The sequence below is a fragment of the Phasianus colchicus genome, chromosome 32, assembly GCF_987193195.1.
Source record: "Phasianus colchicus chromosome 32, bPhaCol1.hap1.1, whole genome shotgun sequence".
Classification (NCBI taxonomy): domain Eukaryota; kingdom Metazoa; phylum Chordata; class Aves; order Galliformes; family Phasianidae; genus Phasianus; species Phasianus colchicus.
The window spans coordinates 1,479,008-1,498,304 of NC_143467.1; the positions used below are offsets into that span (position 1 = coordinate 1,479,008).

A 19,297-nucleotide genomic window follows, 5' to 3' on the forward strand; every position below is an offset into this window, starting at 1 on the left:
TACTCCCAACCCCACAACCCACCCCAAATCCCAACCCCATACCCCGACACCCCCATCCCATAACCCCCCATCCCCCCAATCCCAACGCCATAACCCACCCTATAACCCCAACCCCAGCCCCACAACCCACCCCAAATCCCAACCCCATACCACCACACCCCCATCCCATAACCCCCCCCGTCCCCCCAATCCCGACCCCATAACCCACCCCATAACCCCAATCCCAACCCCATAACCCACCCCAAATCCCCAATCCTAATCCCATAACCCACCCCAAATCCCCAATCCCAACCCCATAACCCACCCCAAATCCCCAACCCCAACCCCATAACCCATCCCAAATCCCAACCCCATACCACCACACCCCCATCCCATAACCCCCATCCCCCCAGTCCCGACCCCATAACCCACCCTATAACCCCAACCCCAGCCCCATAACCCACCCCAAATCCCAACCCCATACCCCGACACCCCAACCCCATAACCCCCCCATTCCCCCAATCCCGACCCCATAACCCACCCTATAACCCCAATCCCGACCCCATAACCCCCCCCGACCCCATAACCCCCCCCCCATACCTCCGTCCCCGTCCCTTCCGTCCCCACTCTGCGACCACGCGGCCGGGGGGAGGGGGCGGGGAGGGGGAGGGGACACCTGGGGGGGGGGAGGGAGGGGACACGGGGGGGTGGGGACACCTGGGCGGGGTGGGGACAATTTGGGGGGGGGGAAGGAGGGAAGATGGGGAGGGGGTGGGGACAACTGGGGGGGGGGGGGACATGGGGGGGGGAGGGGACATTGGGGGGGGTGGGGACACCTGGGGCGGAGAGGACAATTGGGGGGGGGAAGGAGGGAAGATGGGGAGGGGGTGGGGACAACTGGGGGGGAGGGAGGGGACATGGGGGGGGGTGGGGACACCTGGGGGGGGGAGGGAGGGGACACGGGGGGGGCTGGGGACACCTGGGGGGGGAGGGGACAATTGGGGGGGGAGGGAGGGAAGATGGGGAGGTGGTGGGGACAACTGGGGGGGAGGGAGGGGACATGGGGGGGGGGTGGGGACACCTGGGGGGGGGGAGGGGACACGGGGCAGCACACGGCCCTGCTGAGCGCTGCTGGTGGCCCTGAGACCCCCACAGCCCCATAGAGATCCTACAGAAATCCTGCGTGGCCCCATATGGCCCCCCTGACCCCATATCGAGCCATAGGGCCCCAAAGAGCTACACAGACCCCATAACACCCCATAACACCCCATACGGCCCCAGAGACCCCATAACACCCCATACAGCCCCACAGACCCCATAATGCTCCGTATTAACTCATAGGGCCTCACAGACCCCATAACCCCCCATAAGGCCCCAGAGACCCCATAACACCCCATAGGGCCCCACAGACCCCATAGAGCCCCATAGGGCCTCACAGGCCCCACAGGGCCCCAAAAAGCCCCATAGGGCCCCACAGACCCCATAATGCCCCATATGAACAAATAAGGCCCCACAGACCCCACAGACCCTATAGGGCCCCACAGACCCCATAATGCCCCATAGAACCCCACAGACCCCATAACACTTCATAGGGCCACACAGGCCCCATAGGGCCCCACAGACCCCATAACACCCCATAGGGCCCCACAGATCCCATAAAGCCCCATAGGGCCCCACAGACCCCATAATGCCCCATATGAACAAATAGGGCCCCACAGACCCTATAGGGCCCCACAGACCCCATAACACCCCATAGGGCCCCACAGATCCCATAATGCCCCATAGGGCCCAAAGACCCAATAACACCTCATAGGGCCCCACAGATCCCATAACACCCCGTAGGGCCCCACAAACCCCACAATGCCCCATATGAACAAATAGGGCCCCACAGACCCTATAGGGCCCCACAGACCCCATAAAGCCCCATAGGGCCTCACAGAGCCCTGCAGACCTCATAACACCCCACAGAACCCCACAGACCCCATAACACCCCATAGGGCCCCACAGATCCCATAATGCCCCATTGGGCCCCACAGACCCCATAATGCCCCATATGAACAAATAGGGCCCCACAGACGCTATAGGGCCCCACAGACCCCATAAAGCCCCATAGGGCCTCACAGAGCCCTGCAGACCCCATAACACCCCATAGGGCCCCACAGACCCCATAACACCTCATAGGGCCCCACAGATCCCATAATGCCCCATTGGGCCCCGCAGACCCCATAATGCCCCATATGAACTCATAGGGCCCCACAAACCCTATAGGGCCCCACAAACCCCATAACGCCCCATAGGGCCCTCCAGACCCCATAATGCCCCACAGAACCCCACAGACTCCATAACATCCTATAGGATCTCCTCACAGACCCCATACAGCCCCACAGGGCCCCACAGACCCCATAACACCCCCCCGACCCCATAACCCCTGACACCCCATAACCCCTCCAATCCCATAACCGTCCTGACCCCATAACCTCCCCTGACCCCATAACCCAATATAGCCCCCAACCCCATAACCCCATATAGGATCCCCCTGACCCCACTGCCCCCAATAGGATCTCCCTGACCCCATAACCCCATACAAGACCCCACATCCCATATAGGATCCCCTACACGACCCCATAACCCCATATACAACCCCACACCCCATATAGGATCCCCTATAAGACCCCACACCCCATACAAGATCCCCTACACGACCCCATAACCCCTATAAGACCCCACAACCCATATAGGATCCGATATATGACCCCATAACCCCATATATGACCCTACATCCCATATAATATCCCTACACGACCCCATAACCCCATATACGATCCCACACCCCATATAGGATCCCCTACAAGACCCCACACCCCATATAGGATCTCCTATACAACCCCATAACCCCATACACGACACCACACCCCATATAGGATCCCCTATAAGATCCCACACCCCATACAGGATCCCCAAACCCCATACAGGATCCCCTATAAGACCCCATACCCCATATAGGATCCCCTATAAGACCCCATCACCCCATACAGGATCCCCTATAAGACCCCATCACCCCACACAGGATCCCCTATAAGACCCCATCACCCCACACAGGATCCCCTATAAGACCCCACAACACCATACAGGATCCCCTATAAGACCCCACAACCCCACACAGGATCCCCTGTAAGACCCCATCACCCCATACCGGATCCCCTATAAGACCCCGTCACCCCATACAGGATCCCCTATAAGACCCCATAACCCCACACAGGATCCCCTGTAAGACCCCATAACCCCATTCAGGATCCCCTATAAGACCCCATAACCCCACACAGGATCCCCTACACGACCCCATAACCCCATACAGGATCCCCTATAAGACCCCATAACCCCACGCAGGATCCCCTATAAGACCCCACAACACCATACAGGATCCCCTATAAGACCTCATAACCCCACACAGGATCCCCTACATGACCCCATAACCCCATATAGGATCCCCTATAAGACCCCATAACCCCATTCAGGATCCCCTATAAGACCCCATCACCCCATTCAGGATCCCCTATAAGACCCCATCACCCCATACAGGATCCCCTATAAGACCCCATAACCCCACACAGGATCCCCTGTAAGACCCCATAACCCCATTCAGGATCCCCTATAAGACCCCATAACCCCACACAGGATCCCCTACACGACCCCATAACCCCATACAGGATCCCCTATAAGACCCCATAACCCCACGCAGGATCCCCTATAAGACCCCACAACACCATACAGGATCCCCTATAAGACCTCATAACCCCACACAGGATCCCCTACACGACCCCATAACCCCATATAGGATCCCCTATAAGACCCCATAACCCCACACAGGATCCCCTATAAGACCCCATCACCCCATTCAGGATCCCCTACATGACCCCATAATCCCACACAGGATCCCCTATAAGACCCCATAACCCCACGCAGGATCCCCTATAAGACCCCACAACACCATACAGGATCCCCTATAAGACCCCATAACCCCACACAGGATCCCCTGTAAGACCCCATAACCCCATTCAGGATCCCCTATAAGACCCCATAACCCCACACAGGATCCCCTACACGACCCCATAACCCCATACAGGATCCCCTATAAGACCCCATAACCCCACGCAGGATCCCCTATAAGACCCCACAACACCATACAGGATCCCCTATAAGACCTCATAACCCCACACAGGATCCCCTACATGACCCCATAACCCCATATAGGATCCCCTATAAGACCCCATAACCCCATTCAGGATCCCCTATAAGACCCCATCACCCCATTCAGGATCCCCTATAAGACCCCATAACCCCACACAGGATCCCCTATAAGACCCCATCACCCCATTCAGGATCCCCTATAAGACCCCATAACCCCACACAGGATCCCCTGTAAGACCCCATAACCCCACACAGGATCCCCTATAAGACCCCACAACACCATACAGGATCCCCTATAAGACCCCACAACCCCACACAGGATCCCCTATAAGACCCCATAACCCCACGCAGGATCCCCTATAAGACCCCACAACACCATACAGGATCCCCTATAAGACCCCATAACCCCACACAGGATCCCCTGTAAGACCCCATCACCCCACACAGGATCCCCTACACGACCCCATAACCCCATATAGGATCCCCTATAAGACCCCATAACCCCACACAGGATCCCCTATAAGACCCCATCACCCCATTCAGGATCCCCTACATGACCCCATAATCCCACACAGGATCCCCTATAAGACCCCATAACCCCACACAGGATCCCCTATAAGACCCCATAACCACATTCAGGATCCCCTATAAGACCCCATCACCCCATTCAGGATCCCCTATAAGACCCCATCACCCCACACAGGATCCCCTATAAGACCCCATCACCCCACACAGGATCCCCTATAAGACCCCATCACCCCACACAGGATCCCCTATAAGACCCCATCACCCCATTCAGGATCCCCTATAAGACCCCACAACCCCATATAGGATCCCCTATAAGACCCCATAACCCCATATAGGATCCCCTATAAGACCCCACAACCCCATATAGGATCCCCTATAAGACCCCATCACCCCACACAGGATCCCCTATAAGACCCCACAACACCATACAGGATCCCCTATAAGACCCCATCACCCCACACAGGATCCCCTATAAGACCCCACAACCCCATTCAGGATCCCCTATAAGACCCCATCACCCCACACAGGATCCCCTATAAGACCCCATAACCCCACACAGGATCCCCTATAAGACCCCATAACCCCATATAGGATCCCCTATAAGACCCCACAACCCCACACAGGATCCCCTATAAGACCCCACAACCCCATATAGGATCCCCTATAAGACCCCACAACCCCATATAGGATCCCCTATAAGACCCCATAACCCCATACAGGATCCCCTATAAGACCCCATAACCCCATACAGGATCCCCTATAAACCCCATAACCCCATACAGGATCCCCTATAAGACCCCACAACCCCATATAGGATCCCCTATAAGACCCCATAACCCCATATAGGATCCCCTATAAACTCCATAACCCCATACAGGATCCCCTATAAGACCCCATAACCCCATATAGGATCCCCTATAAGACCCCACAACCCCATACAGGATCCCCTATAAGACCCCATAACCCCACACAGGATCCCCTATAAGACCCCATCACCCCACATAGGATCCCCTATAAGACCCCATCACCCCACACAGGATCCCCTATAAGACCCCATAACCCCACACAGGATCCCCTATAAGACCCCATCACCCCATACAGGATCCCCTATAAGACCCCATAACCCCACACAGGATCCCCTATAAGACCCCACAACCCCACACAGGATCCCCTATAAGACCCCATCACCCCATACAGGATCCCCTATAAGACCCCATAACCCCACACAGGATCCCCTATAAGACCCCATCACCCCATACAGGATCCCCTATAAGACCCCATCACCCCATACAGGATCCCCTATAAGACCCCATCACCCCACACAGGATCCCCTATAAGACCCCATCACCCCATAAAGGATCCCCTATAAGACCCCATCACCCCATTCAGGATCCCCTATAAGACCCCATCACCCCACACAGGATCCCCTATAAGACCCCATAACCCCATATAGGATCCCCTATAAGATCCCATAACCCCACACAGGATCCCCTATAAGACCACATAACCCCACACAGGATCCCCTATAAGACCCCGTCACCCCATACCGGATCCCCTATAAGACCCCATAACCCCATATAGGATCCCCTATAAGACCCCATAACCCCACACAGGATCCCCTACACGACCCCATAACCCCATACAGGATCCCCTATAAGACCCCGTCACCCCATACAGGATCCCCTATAAGACCCCACAACCCCACACAGGATCCCCTATAAGACCCCACAACACCATACAGGATCCCCTATAAGACCCCATAACCCCACGCAGGATCCCCTATAAGACCCCACAACACCATACAGGATCCCCTATAAGACCCCATCACCCCACACAGGATCCCCTATAAGACCCCACAACCCCACACAGGATCCCCTACACGACCCCATCACCCCATACAGGATCCCCTATAAGACCCCATCACCCCACACAGGATCCCCTACACGACCCCATAACCCCATACAGGATCCCCTATAAGACCCCACAACCCCATACAGGATCCCCTACACGACCCCGTCACCCCATACAGGATCCCCTATAAGACCCCATAACCCCACGCAGGATCCCCTATAAGACCCCACAACACCATACAGGATCCCCTATAAGACCCCACAACCCCACACAGGATCCCCTATAAGACCCCATAACCCCACACAGGATCCCCTATAAGACCCCACAACCCCACACAGGATCCCCTATAAGACCCCACAACCCCACACAGGATCCCCTACACGACCCCATCACCCCATACAGGATCCCCTATAAGACCCCATCACCCCACACAGGATCCCCTATAAGACCCCACAACACCATACAGGATCCCCTATAAGACCCCATCACCCCACACAGGATCCCCTATAAGACCCCACAACCCCATTCAGGATCCCCTATAAGACCCCATCACCCCATACAGGATCCCCTATAAGACCCCATCACCCCATACAGGATCCCCTATAAGACCCCACAACCCCACACAGGATCCCCTACACGACCCCATCACCCCATACAGGATCCCCTATAAGACCCCGTCAGCCCATACAGGATCCCCTATAAAACCCAATCACCCCACACAGGATCCCCTATAAGACCCCACAACACCATACAGGATCCCCTATAAGACCCCATAACCCCATATAGGATCCCCTATAAGACCCCATCACCCCATACAGGATCCCCTATAAGACCCCATCACCCCACACAGGATCCCCTATAAGACCCCATCACCCCACACAGGATCCCCTATACGACCCCACAACCCCACACAGGATCCCCTACACGACCCCATCACCCCATACAGGATCCCCTATAAGACCCCATAACCCCACACAGGATCCCCTATAAGACCCCATAACCCCATATAGGATCCCCTATAAGACCCCATAACCCCATATAGGATCCCCTATAAGACCCCATAACCCCACACAGGATCCCCTATAAGACCCCATAACCCCACACAGGATCCCCTATAAGACCCCATAACCCCACACAGGATCCCCTATAAGACCCCATAACCCCATATAGGATCCCCTATAAGACCCCATAACCCCACACAGGATCCCCTATAAGACCCCATAACCCCATATAGGATCCCCTATAAGACCCCATAACCCCACATAGGATCCCCTATAAGACCCCATAACCCCATATAGGATCCCCTATAAGACCCCATAACCCCACATAGGATCCCCTATAAGACCCCATAACCCCATATAGGATCCCCTATAAGACCCCATAACCCCATATAGGATCCCCTATAAGACCCCATAACCCCACACAGGATCCCCTATAAGACCCCATAACCCCATATAGGATCCCCTATAAGACCCCACAACCCCATATAGGATCCCCTATAAGACCCCATAACCCCACATAGGATCCCCTATAAGACCCCATAACCCCATATAGGATCCCCTATAAGACCCCATAACCCCATATAGGATCCCCTATAAGACCCCACAACCCCATATAGGATCCCCTATAAACCCCATAACCCCATATAGGATCCCCTATAAACCCCGCTCACCTTTCCTGGCCATTCGCTCCATTTTACGCGCCTCGATTTTGTCGCACTTCCGGTACCTGGAGGGGGGGGGGAAGAAAAAAGGGGGGGGGTCACTTTTAGGCCCCCCCGCCCAATTTTTGGGACTCCCCCCCTTTTTGGGACCCCCCCTCATATTATTCCCCCCCCCCATTTTTAGGACCCCCACCCCATTCCTGCCCCTCCCCCCCAATATTTTATGACCCCCCCATTTTTATGATCCCCCCCCCCCATTTTGGGACCCCCCCTCATTTTATGCCCCCCCCCAATTTTATGCCCCTTCCCCATTTTATGTCCCCCCCCCCATTTTCAGGACTCCCCCCCCCCATTCCTGCCCCCCCCCAATATTTTATGCCCCCCCCCCCCATTTTTAGGACCCCACCCCATTTTGGGACCCCCCCTCCCCCAATATTTTATGCCCCCCCCCATATTTTGTGCCCCCCCCCGCATTATTAGGACCCCCCCATTCCTGCCCCCTCCCCCAATATTTTATGGCCCCCCTGCATTTTTAGGACCCCCCCCACTTTGGGACCCCCCCTCATTTTATGCCCCCCCCCCCAATTTTATGCCCCTTCCCCATTTTATGTCCCCCCCCCATTTTTAGGACACCCCCCCCCATTCCTGCCCCCCCCCTCATTTTATGACCCCCCCACACTTTTAGCCCCCCCCCCCCATTTTTAGGATCCCCCCCCCATTTTGGGACCCCCCCTCATTTTATGCCCCCCCCCCAATTTCATGCTCCCCCCCCCATATTTTATGACCCCCCCCATTTTTAGGACCCCCCCCACTTTAGGACCCCCCCTCATTTTATGCCCCCCTCAATTTTATGCCCCTCCCCCATTTTATGTCCCCACCCCATTTTTAGGACCCCCCCCCCATTCCTGCCCCCCCCCAATATTTTATGACCCCCCCACACTTTTAGCCCCCCCCCCCCATTTTTAGGACCCCCCCACACTTTGGGACCCCCCCCATATTTTGTGCCCCCCCCCATTATTAGGACCCCCCCCATTCCTGCCCCCCCCCCGTATTTTAGGACCCCCCCCCCCATTTTTAGGATCCCCCCCCCATTTTATGCCCCCCCCCCATGTTTTGTACCCCCCCCCATTTTTAGGACCCCCCCCATTTTGGGACCCCCCCTCATTTTATGCCCCTCCCCCATTTTATGTCCCTCCCCCATTTTTAGGACCCCCCCCTCATTCCTGCCCCCCCCAATATTTTATGACCCCCCCCCCATTTTTAGGAACCCCCCCCCATTTTGGGACCCCTCCTCATTTTATGCCCCCCCCCCATTATTAGGACCCCCCCCCCATTCCTGCCCCCCCAATATTTTATGGCCCCCCCCATTTTTAGGACCCCCCCCATTCCTGCCCCCCCCCAATATTTTATGATCCCCCCCCCCATTTTTAGGATCCCCCCCCCCATTTTGGGAACCCCCTCATTTTATTGCCCCCCCCATATTTTATGACCCCCCCATTATTAGGACCCCCCCATATCTTCTCACCCCCCCTATTTTATGCCCCCCCCCCATTTCAACCCCCCTCTTTAATTAATGACTCCCCCCCCCATTTCAGGACCCCCCCCCGATATTTTATAGCCCCCCCCCATTTTTATGCCCCCTCCCCATTTCAGCCCCCATGCCATATTTTATGCCCCCCCCCCAATTTTATGACCCCCCCCCATTTATAGAAGCCCCCCCCCCCATTTCAGCCCCCCCCCATTTCAGCTCCCCCCCATTTCGGGCCCCCCCTCCCCTTTTTCAGAACCCACCCCGTCCATTTCAGGACCCCCCCACACACTTTATGCCCCCCCCCACCACTTTATGACCCCCCCCCCCATTTCAGGACCCCCCCCCACTTTATGACCCCCCCCATTTCAGGACCCCCCCCACACTTTATGCCCGACCCCCCCACTTTATGACCCCCCCCCCATTTCAGGACCCCCCCCCACTTTATGACCACCCCATTTCAGGACCCCCCCTACACTTTATGACCCCCCCCCCCATTTCAGGACCCCCCCCCATTCCGGACCCTCCCCCATTCCAGGACCCCCTCCCCATTTCAGGACCCCCCCCCACTTTATGACCCCCCCATTTCAGGACCCCCCTCAATTTCAGGACCCCCCCACACTTTATGCCCCCCCCCCCAGTTTATGACCCCCCCCCCATTTCAGGACCCCCCCCATACTTTATGACCCCCCCCCATTCCAGGACCCCCCCATTTCAGGACCCCCCATATTTTTGTGCCCCCCCCCCCATTTCTGGACCCCCCCCATATTTTTGTGACCCCCCCCATTCCAGGACCCCCCCATTTCAGGACCCCCCCCATATTTTTGTGACCCCCCCCATTTCAGGACCCCCCCCCACTTTATGACCCCCCCACACTTTTTGACCCCCCCCATTTCAGGACCCCACCATACTTATTCCCCCCCCATTTCAGGACCTCCCCCATATTTTTGTGACCCCCCCCCCCCCATTTCAGGACCCCCTCCCTTTCAGGACCCCCCCCCACTTTATGACCCCCCCCCATTTCAGGACCCCCCCATTTCAGGACTCCCCCCATACTTTATGACCCCCCCATTTCAGGACTCCCCCCCCACACTTTATGAACCCCCCGCATATTTAATTCCCCCCCCTTTTCAGGACCCCCCCCCCCATTTCAGGACCCCCCCCACACACTTTATGCCCCCACCCCCCACCTTATGACCCCCCCCCATTTCAGGACCCCCCCCACTTTATGATCCCCCCCACACTTTTTGACCCCCCCCATTTCAGGACCCCCCCCCATTTCAGGACCCCCCTCCACTTTATGACCCCCCCCCCCATTTCAGGACCCCCCCATACTTTATGACCCCCCCCACTTTATGACCCCCCCATATTTTTGTGCCCCCCCCCATTTCAGGACCCCCCCCTTTTAAGGCCCCCCCATACTTATTCCCCCCCCCATTTCAGGCCCCCCCACACACTTTATGACCCCCCCCCATTTCAGGGCCCCCCCATTTCAGGACCCCCCCATACTTTATGACCCCCCCCATTTCAGGAGCCCCCCATACTTATTCCCCCACCCCCCATTTCTGGACCCCCCCATATTTTTGTGACTCCCCCCATTTCAGGACCCCCACACACACTTTATGCCCCCCCCCCCACTTTATGACCCCCCCCATTTCAGGACCCCCCCCCCCACTTTATGACCCCGCCCATTTCAGGACCCCCCCCACACTTTATGCCCCCCCCCCCCACTTCATGACCCCCCCCCCATTCCAGGACCCCCCCCCCATTCCAGGACCCCCCCATACTTATTCCCCCCCCCCATTTCAGGACCCCCCCCATATTTTTATGACCCCCCCATTCCAGGACCCCCCCACATTTCAGGACCCCCCCCCACTTTATGACCCCCCCATACTTTATAACCCCCCCCATTTCAGGCCCCCCCCCATATTTTTATGACCCCCCCATTTCAGGGCCCCCCCATTCCAAGACCCCCCCCCACTTTACGCCCCCCCCATGGCAGGACCCCCCACTTCCGCCCGCCCTCACACGCAGCACTGCTTCTTGGTGTTGGGCCCGCCGAACTTGGGTTTGTCCCGGCAGTTGGGGCACAGCCCGCAGTCCTGCAACTTCCGGCAGCCGCGGCACCGGCCGCACCGGGCCCGGCGGTTCTTCCGGGTGCGCCGAGCGGTTCCGGAATGAACCGAACCCGATCGGCAAATGGAACGGCCAATCAGAACGTCCGAACGGGGACGTTTGGGACGAGATGGGTCCGAGGACGAACCGGACGAGGAGTCTGGGGGGGGGGATATGGGGGTTAATGGGGGGGGGATATGGGGGTTAATGGGGGGGGATATGGGGGGTAATGGGGGGGGGATATGGGGGGTAATGGGAGGGGATATGGGGGTTAATGGGGGGGGGATATGGGGGGTAATGGGGGGGGATGGGGGGGGATATGGGGGTTAATGGGGGGGGTTAATTGGGGGGGATAACGGGGTTAATGGGGGGGGATGTGGGGGGTAATGGGGGGGGCATAAGGGGGTTAATGGGGGGGGATGGGGGGATATGGGAGGTAATGGGGGGGGTGGGTAATGGGGGAGGGTTAATTGGGGGGATAAGGGGGTTAATGGGGGGGATATGGGGGGTAATGGGGGGGATATGGGGGGTTATGGGGGGGTTAATTGGGGGGGGATAAGGGGGTTAATGGGGGGGGATGTGGGGGGGCTTAATGGGAGGGGGATGGGGGGATATGGGGGTTAATGGGGGGGGATATGGGGGTAATGGGGGGGGATGGGGGGTAATGGGGGGGGTTATAGTGGGGGGGCATAAGGGGGTTAATGGGGGGGTTAATGGGGGGGGATATGGGTGGTAAAGGGGGGGTAATGGGGGGGTGACGGGGGGATATGGGGGGTAATGGGGGGGGTTAATGGGGGGGATATGGGGGGTAATGGGGGGTGATGGGGGGGATATGGGGGGTAATGCGGGGGGTGGGTAATGGGGGAGGGTTAATTGGGGGGGATAAGGGGGTTAATGGGGGGGATAAGGGGGTTAATGGGGGGGTTAATGGGGGGATGATGGGGAGATATGGGGGGTGATGGGGGGTAATGGGGTGATGGGGGGATATGGGGGTTAATGGGGGCGGATGTGGGGGGGTAATGGGGGGGGTGATGGGGGGGTGATGGGGGTTAATGGGGGGGCATAAGGGGGTTAATGGAGGGATGGGGGTAATGGGGGGATGGGGGAATATGGGGGTTAATGGGAGAGAGTGGGGGGCAACGGGGGGGCAATGATGGGGGATGGAGAGGTGGGGGTAATGAGGGCAATGGGAGCAATGGACCCCCCCACATCCCTCCTGCCCCCCCCCACACCCCTCCTGCCCCCCAACCCCTCCCACAACCCCCGCCCCCCCCAACACCCCCTTCCCCCCCCACATCCCCCTGCCCCCCAATTCCCCACATTCCCCCCATATCCCCCATCCCCCCAACACCCCCCACCCCCCACACCCTCCATCCCCCCGCAACATCCCCCATATGCCCACCCTTGTCCCCCATATCCCCCCCCAACACCCCCTGCCCCCCCCAACCCCTCATCCCCCCCATATCCCCCCCCCACTCCCTTCCCCCCCATATCCCCCCATATCCCCCCCCACCCCCTCTCCCCCCCCATGTCCCACTGCCCCCCACCTCCCCACACCCTCCATCCCCCCCCCACATCCCCCATATGCCCACCCTTGTCCCCCATATCCCCCCCAACACCCCCTGCCCCCCCCAAACCCCTCATCCCCCCCATATCCCCCCATATCCCCCCCACCCCCTCTCCCCCCCCATGTCCCACTGCCCCCCACCTCCCCACACCCTCCATCCCCCCCCACATCCCCCTGCCCCCAATATCCCCCCCACACCCCCATATCCCCCATATATCCCCCCCTCTCCCCCCCCACATCCCCCATCCTCCCCCCCACCCCCCTGCCCCCCACATTCCCCCCTCCCTCCCCCACACCCCCATCTCCCCCCACACCCCCCACCCCCCCTGCCCCCCCCCCATCCCCAGGTCCCCCCCCCTACCCTCGGGTGCAGACCCATCCCCAGCAGCAGGCAGGGCGCTCAGCCTGGGGACGCTTTCGGGGACGGTGACACGGGACCGACCCAGAGCCACGGCGGCGTGACGGCACACGTGTTTGATCCGGGGACCCAGCCACACCTGGGGACGGGGACACGGGTGGGTGGGGGGGGCGTGGGGGGACGTGGGGGGACGTGGGGGGATATGGGGACAAGGGGGGATATGGGGACAAGAGGGGATATGGGGGATGGAGGGGGACGTGGGGACATGGGGGATATGGGGACAAGGGGGGATATGGGGGGATATGGGGGATGGAGGGGGACGTGGGGACATGGGGGGATATGGGGACAAGGGGGGATATGGGGACAAGGGGGGATATGGGGGGATATGGGGGGATATGGGGGATGGAGGGGGACGTGGGGACATGGGGGGATATGGGGACAAGGGGGGATATGGGGACAAGGGGGGATATGGGGGGATATGGGGGGATATGGGGGATGGAGGGGGACGTGGGGACAAGGGGGGATATGGGGACAAGAGGGGATATGGGGGGATATGGGGGGATATGGGGGGATATGGGGGATGGAGGGGGACGTGGGGACAAGGGGGGATATGGGGACAAGGGGGGATATGGGAACAAGGGGGGATATGGGGGGATGGAGGGGATGGAGGGGGACGTGGGGACAAGGGGGGATATGGGGACAAGAGGGGATATGGGGGGATATGGGGGGATATGGGGGGATATGGGGGATGGAGGGGGACGTGGGGACAAGGGGGGATATGGGGACAAGGGGGGATATGGGAACAAGGGGGGATATGGGGGGATGGAGGGGATGGAGGGGGACGTGGGGACATGGGGGGATGTGGGGGGATATGGGGGATGGGGGGGATGTTGGGGGATGTGGGGGAAGGGGGGGGATGGGGGGGATATGGGGACGTGGGGGGACGTGGGGGGATATGGGGGGATGGGGGGATGTGGGGACAAGGGGGGATATAGGGACGTGGGGAGACATGGGGGGGATATGGGGGTTGTGGGGGACATGGGGGGACGTGGGAGGATGGGGGGATATGGGGATGTGGGGACAAGGGGGGATATGGGGGGATATGGGGGATGGAGGGGGACGTGGGGACATGGGGGGATGTGGGGGGATATGGGGGATGGGGGGGATGTTGGGGGATGTGGGGGAAGGGGGGGGACGGGGGGGATATGGGGACGTGGGGGGACGTGGGGACGTGGGGGGATATGGGGGGATGGGGGGATGTGGGCACTTGGGGGGATATGGGGACGTGGGGGGATGTGGGGGGACGTGGGGGAAGGGGGGGATGTGGGGGGATATGGGGGATGGGGGGGATGTGGGGGGATATGGGGGATGGGGGGGGACGTGGGGGGATGTGGGGGGATATGGGGGGACATGGGGGGACGTGGGGGGATGTGGGGGGATACGGGGGGATATGGGGGATGGGGGGGGACGTGGGGACATGGGGGGATGTGGGGGGACATGGGGACATGGGGGGATATGGGGGACGTGGGGGGACGTGGGGGAAGGCGGGGATGTGGGGGAATATGGGGCGATGTGGGGGGATATGGGGATGTGAGGGGATACGGGAGGTTGTGGGGGGATGTGGGGGAAGGGGGGGACGTGGGGGGATATGGTGATGTGGGGGGACATGGGGACGTGGGGGGATATGGGGGGATGTGGGGACAAGGGGGGACATGGGGGGGATATGGGGGTTGGGGGAGGACATGGGGACATGGGGGGGATGGGGGGACGTGGGGGGATATGGGGGATGTGGGGGGACATGGGGACGTGGGGGGACATGGGGGATGGGGGGGGACGTGGGGGGACATGGGGGGATGGGGGAGGATATGGGGATATGGGGGGTTGTGGGGGGATGTGGGGGAAGGGGGGGACATGGGGGGGATATGAGGGGGATATGGGGGATGGGGGGGGACATGGGGGGATATGGGGACGTGGGGGGATATGGGGGGATATGGGGGTTGCGGGGGGACGTGGGGATGTGGGGGGACGTGGGGGGATGTGGGGGGATGGGGGGGACGTGGGGACATGGGGGGATATGGGGACGTAGGGGGACGTGGGGGGACGTGGGGACGTGGGGGAATATGGGGGGATATGGGGGTTGTGGGGGGATGTGGGGATATGGGGGGATGTGAGGGGACATGGGGGGACGTATGAGAACATGGGGGACATATGGGGACATGGGGAGACATGGGGGACATGGGGACAAGGGGGACATATGGGGACGTGGAGGACATGGGGGGGACGTATGGGGACATGGGGTTGTGGGGGGACATGGGGATGTGGGGGGACATGGGGACAGGGGGGACACAGGGGGGACAAGGGGGGATGTGGGGCCATACGGGGCCATATGGATCCCCCCACTCACCTGGGGGTCTCTGGGTTCCCACGTGGGGTCTTCAGGTTCCTCCTTCAGCCCCGGTGACACCTGGGGGGGGTTGGGGACAGCGGTGACATCGGGGTCCCAAACCCCACAGACCCCACAGCACCCCATAGAGAGCCCACATCCCCATCCCAAACCGCAGCCCCATATGTCCCCACACGTCCCCACAACCGACCCCATATCCCCAACCACGTCCCCATACGTCCCCAAATCCCCACATCTCCCTGTCCCCAATGATGTCCCCAATGATGTCCCCACACCCCCCATCCCCACAACCCCAAATCCTCATCTCCACCCCCTGTCCCCATATGTCCCCATACATCCCCAAATGTCCCCATACGTCCCCCCATGTCCTCCTATGCCCCTATATGTCACCATACGCCCCCCATATGTCCCCACATGTCCCCACGTGTTCCCATATGTTCCCCTACACCCCGCTATGTCCCCATGTCCCCATATGTCCCCCCATGTCCCCATATGTCCCCTCACGTCCCCATATGTTCCTATATGTCCCCATATCCCCCTATGCCCCTATATGTTCCCATATGTCCCCCCACGTCCCCACATCCCCCTGTCCCCATATGTCTCCCTATGTCCCCAAATGTCCCCCCATCCCTATATGTCCCCCCATGTCCCCATACGTCCCCCCATGTCCCAATATGTTCCCATACGTCCCCATGTCTCCCTATGTCCCCATATGTTCTCATATCTCCCCCCATGTCCCCCCCTGTCCCCATATGTCCCCAAATGTCCCCCTATGTTCCCATATGTCCCCATGTCATGTCCCCCCACGTCCCTCTATGCCCCCATATGTCCCCCCATGTCCCCATATGTCCCCATACGTCCCCATACGTTCCCATATGTCCCCCCATGTCCTCATATGTCCCCATGTGTCCCCATACTTCCCCCATGCCCCCATATGTCCCCCCATGCCCCCATATGTCCCCCCACGTCCCCACATCCCCCTATGTCCCCACATTCCCCCATACCCCATATGCCCCCACATCCCCCCGTCCCCATACGTCCCCACACACCCCCAGATGCGCCCCCACGCCCCCCCATATCCCCCCATCCCCCCAAATGCCCCCATATGTCCCCCCACATCCCCACACCCCCCTCCCCACTGATGCCCCCCCACCCTCACCCCCCCGTCCCCCCCACCCCACCTCCCCCCTCTGTCCCCCCCTGCACCCCCCCACCCCCACCCCTCTGTCCCTTCCTGCACCCCCAGCCCCCCCTCAGCCCCCCACCCCCCTACCCCCCCTGCCCCCCCCAGCCCCCCTTCACACCCCGTCCCCCCCCAGCCGCCCCCACCCTCATCCCCCCCGTCCCCCCCTGCCGCCCCCAGCCCCCCCTCACCCCCCTGTCCCCCCTGCACCCCCCACCTCCCCGCCCCCCCACCCCTGTCCCCCCCTGCACCCCTCCACCCTCACCCCTCTTGCCCCCCCAGCCCCCCCTCACCCCCCCACCCCACCCTACCCTCAACCCCTGGCCCCCCTGCTCCCCCCACCTTCCTGCCCCCCCCACCCTCACCCCCCCGTCCCCCCCAGCCCCCCCACCCCTCTGTCCCCCCCCTCACCCCCCCTGCCCCCCCCAGCCCCCCATCACCCCCCCGTCCCCCCCACCCCTCTGTCCCCCACAACCCCCATCCCCCCCTGCACTCCCCAGCCCCCCCTCACCCCCCGTCCCCCCTCACCCCCCGTCCCCCCCGCCCCCCCCACCCCTCTGTCGCCCCCAACCCCCCTGCCCCCCCCAGCCCCCCCTCACCTTGTTCCTCTGGTCGATGTGGTAGAGCTGCACCTTGGCCCTGCTCAGCAGGCTGTACACTCGGTCCATGCTCAGCACGGCGGCCCCCCCGCCCCCAGCCCCCCCCCCGTCGCCCCCCCCTTCGTCCCCCACGTTGTCCTCCACGTCCCCAACGCTCCCATCCGCCTCCTTCGTGTCCCCAAAGCCCCCCTTGGTGTCCCCAATACCCCCAAAGCCCCCCCTTGTGTCCCCAATACCCCCAAAGCCCCCACTGCCATCCCCAAAGCCCCCCCCTATGTCCCCAACACCCCCAAAGCCCCCCTTTACGTCCCCAAAGCCCCCCTTGCTGTCCCCAATGTCCCCAATTCTGCCCCCCATATCCCCAACCCCATCCTTTCCGTCCCCAAAGCCCCCCTTAGCGACCCCAAAGCCCCCCTTTATGTCCCCAATGCTGCCCCCAAAGCCCCCCTTTATGTCCCCAATGCCCTCAAAGCCCCCCTTTCTGTCCCCAAAGCCCCCCTTGCTGTCCCCAAATCCCCCCTTTGCGCCCCCTATGCCATCCCCAATGCCCCCAATGGCCCCAAAGCCCCCCTTTCTGTCCCCAACGCTGCCCCCAAAGCCCCCCTTGGTGTCCCCAATGTCCCCAAAGCCCCCCTTTGTGCCCCCAAAGCCCCCCTTACTGCCCCCTATGCCATCCCCGATGCCCCCAAAGCCCCCATTTGCATCCCCAATGCCCCCCTTTATGCCCCCTACGCCATCCCCAATGCCCCCAAAGCCCCCCTTTCTGTCCCCAAATCCCCCCTTGGTGTCCCCAATACCCTCAAAGCCCCCCTTTGTGTCCCCAAAGCCCCCCATGGTGACCCCAATACCCCCAATGCCATCCTTTGCATCCCCAAAACCCCCCTTTCTGTCCCCAAATCCCCCCTTGATGCCCCCAGTGCCGTCCTTTGCATCCCCAAATCCCCCCTTAGTGTCCCCAAATCCCCCCCTGGTGTCCCCAAAGCCCCCCTTTGCATCCCCAAATCCCCCCCTGCTGTCCCCAAATCCCCCCTTGGTGTCCCCAAAGCCCCCCTTTGCGTCCCCAAATCCCCCCCTGGTGTCCCCAAATCCCCCCTTGGTGTCCCCAAATCCCCCCTTTGCATCCCCAAATCCCCCCTTGCTGTCCCCAAATCCCCCCTTGGTGTCCCCAAATCCCCCCCTGCTGTCCCCAAATCCCCCCTTTGCATCCCCAAATCCCCCCCTGGTGTCCCCAAATCCCCCCTTTGCATCCCCAAATCCCCCCTTGGTGTCCCCAAATCCCCCCCTGCTGTCCCCAAATCCCCCCTTTGCATCCCCAAATCCCCCCCTGCTGTCCC

General features: G+C 60.5%; 1 protein-coding gene across 1 annotated transcript in view; it reads right to left on the reverse strand.

Moving 5' to 3' along the window:
* Positions 1–18,674, reverse strand: part of KMT2B (lysine methyltransferase 2B) — a 106,421-nt gene extending 87,747 nt beyond the window's left edge. Inside the window, exons 1-5 of the mRNA XM_090128070.1 lie at positions 17,964–18,674; positions 16,182–16,241; positions 13,781–13,916; positions 11,766–12,012; positions 8,219–8,274 (exon numbers count right to left, since the gene is read on the reverse strand). Coding sequence (XP_089984196.1) covers positions 8,219–8,274; positions 11,766–12,012; positions 13,781–13,916; positions 16,182–16,241; positions 17,964–18,320 — 856 coding nt within the window. The 5' untranslated portion in view covers positions 18,321–18,674. The remainder of the gene's footprint in view (positions 1–8,218; positions 8,275–11,765; positions 12,013–13,780; positions 13,917–16,181; positions 16,242–17,963) is intronic.
* Positions 18,675–19,297: the final 623 nt, after the last annotated feature.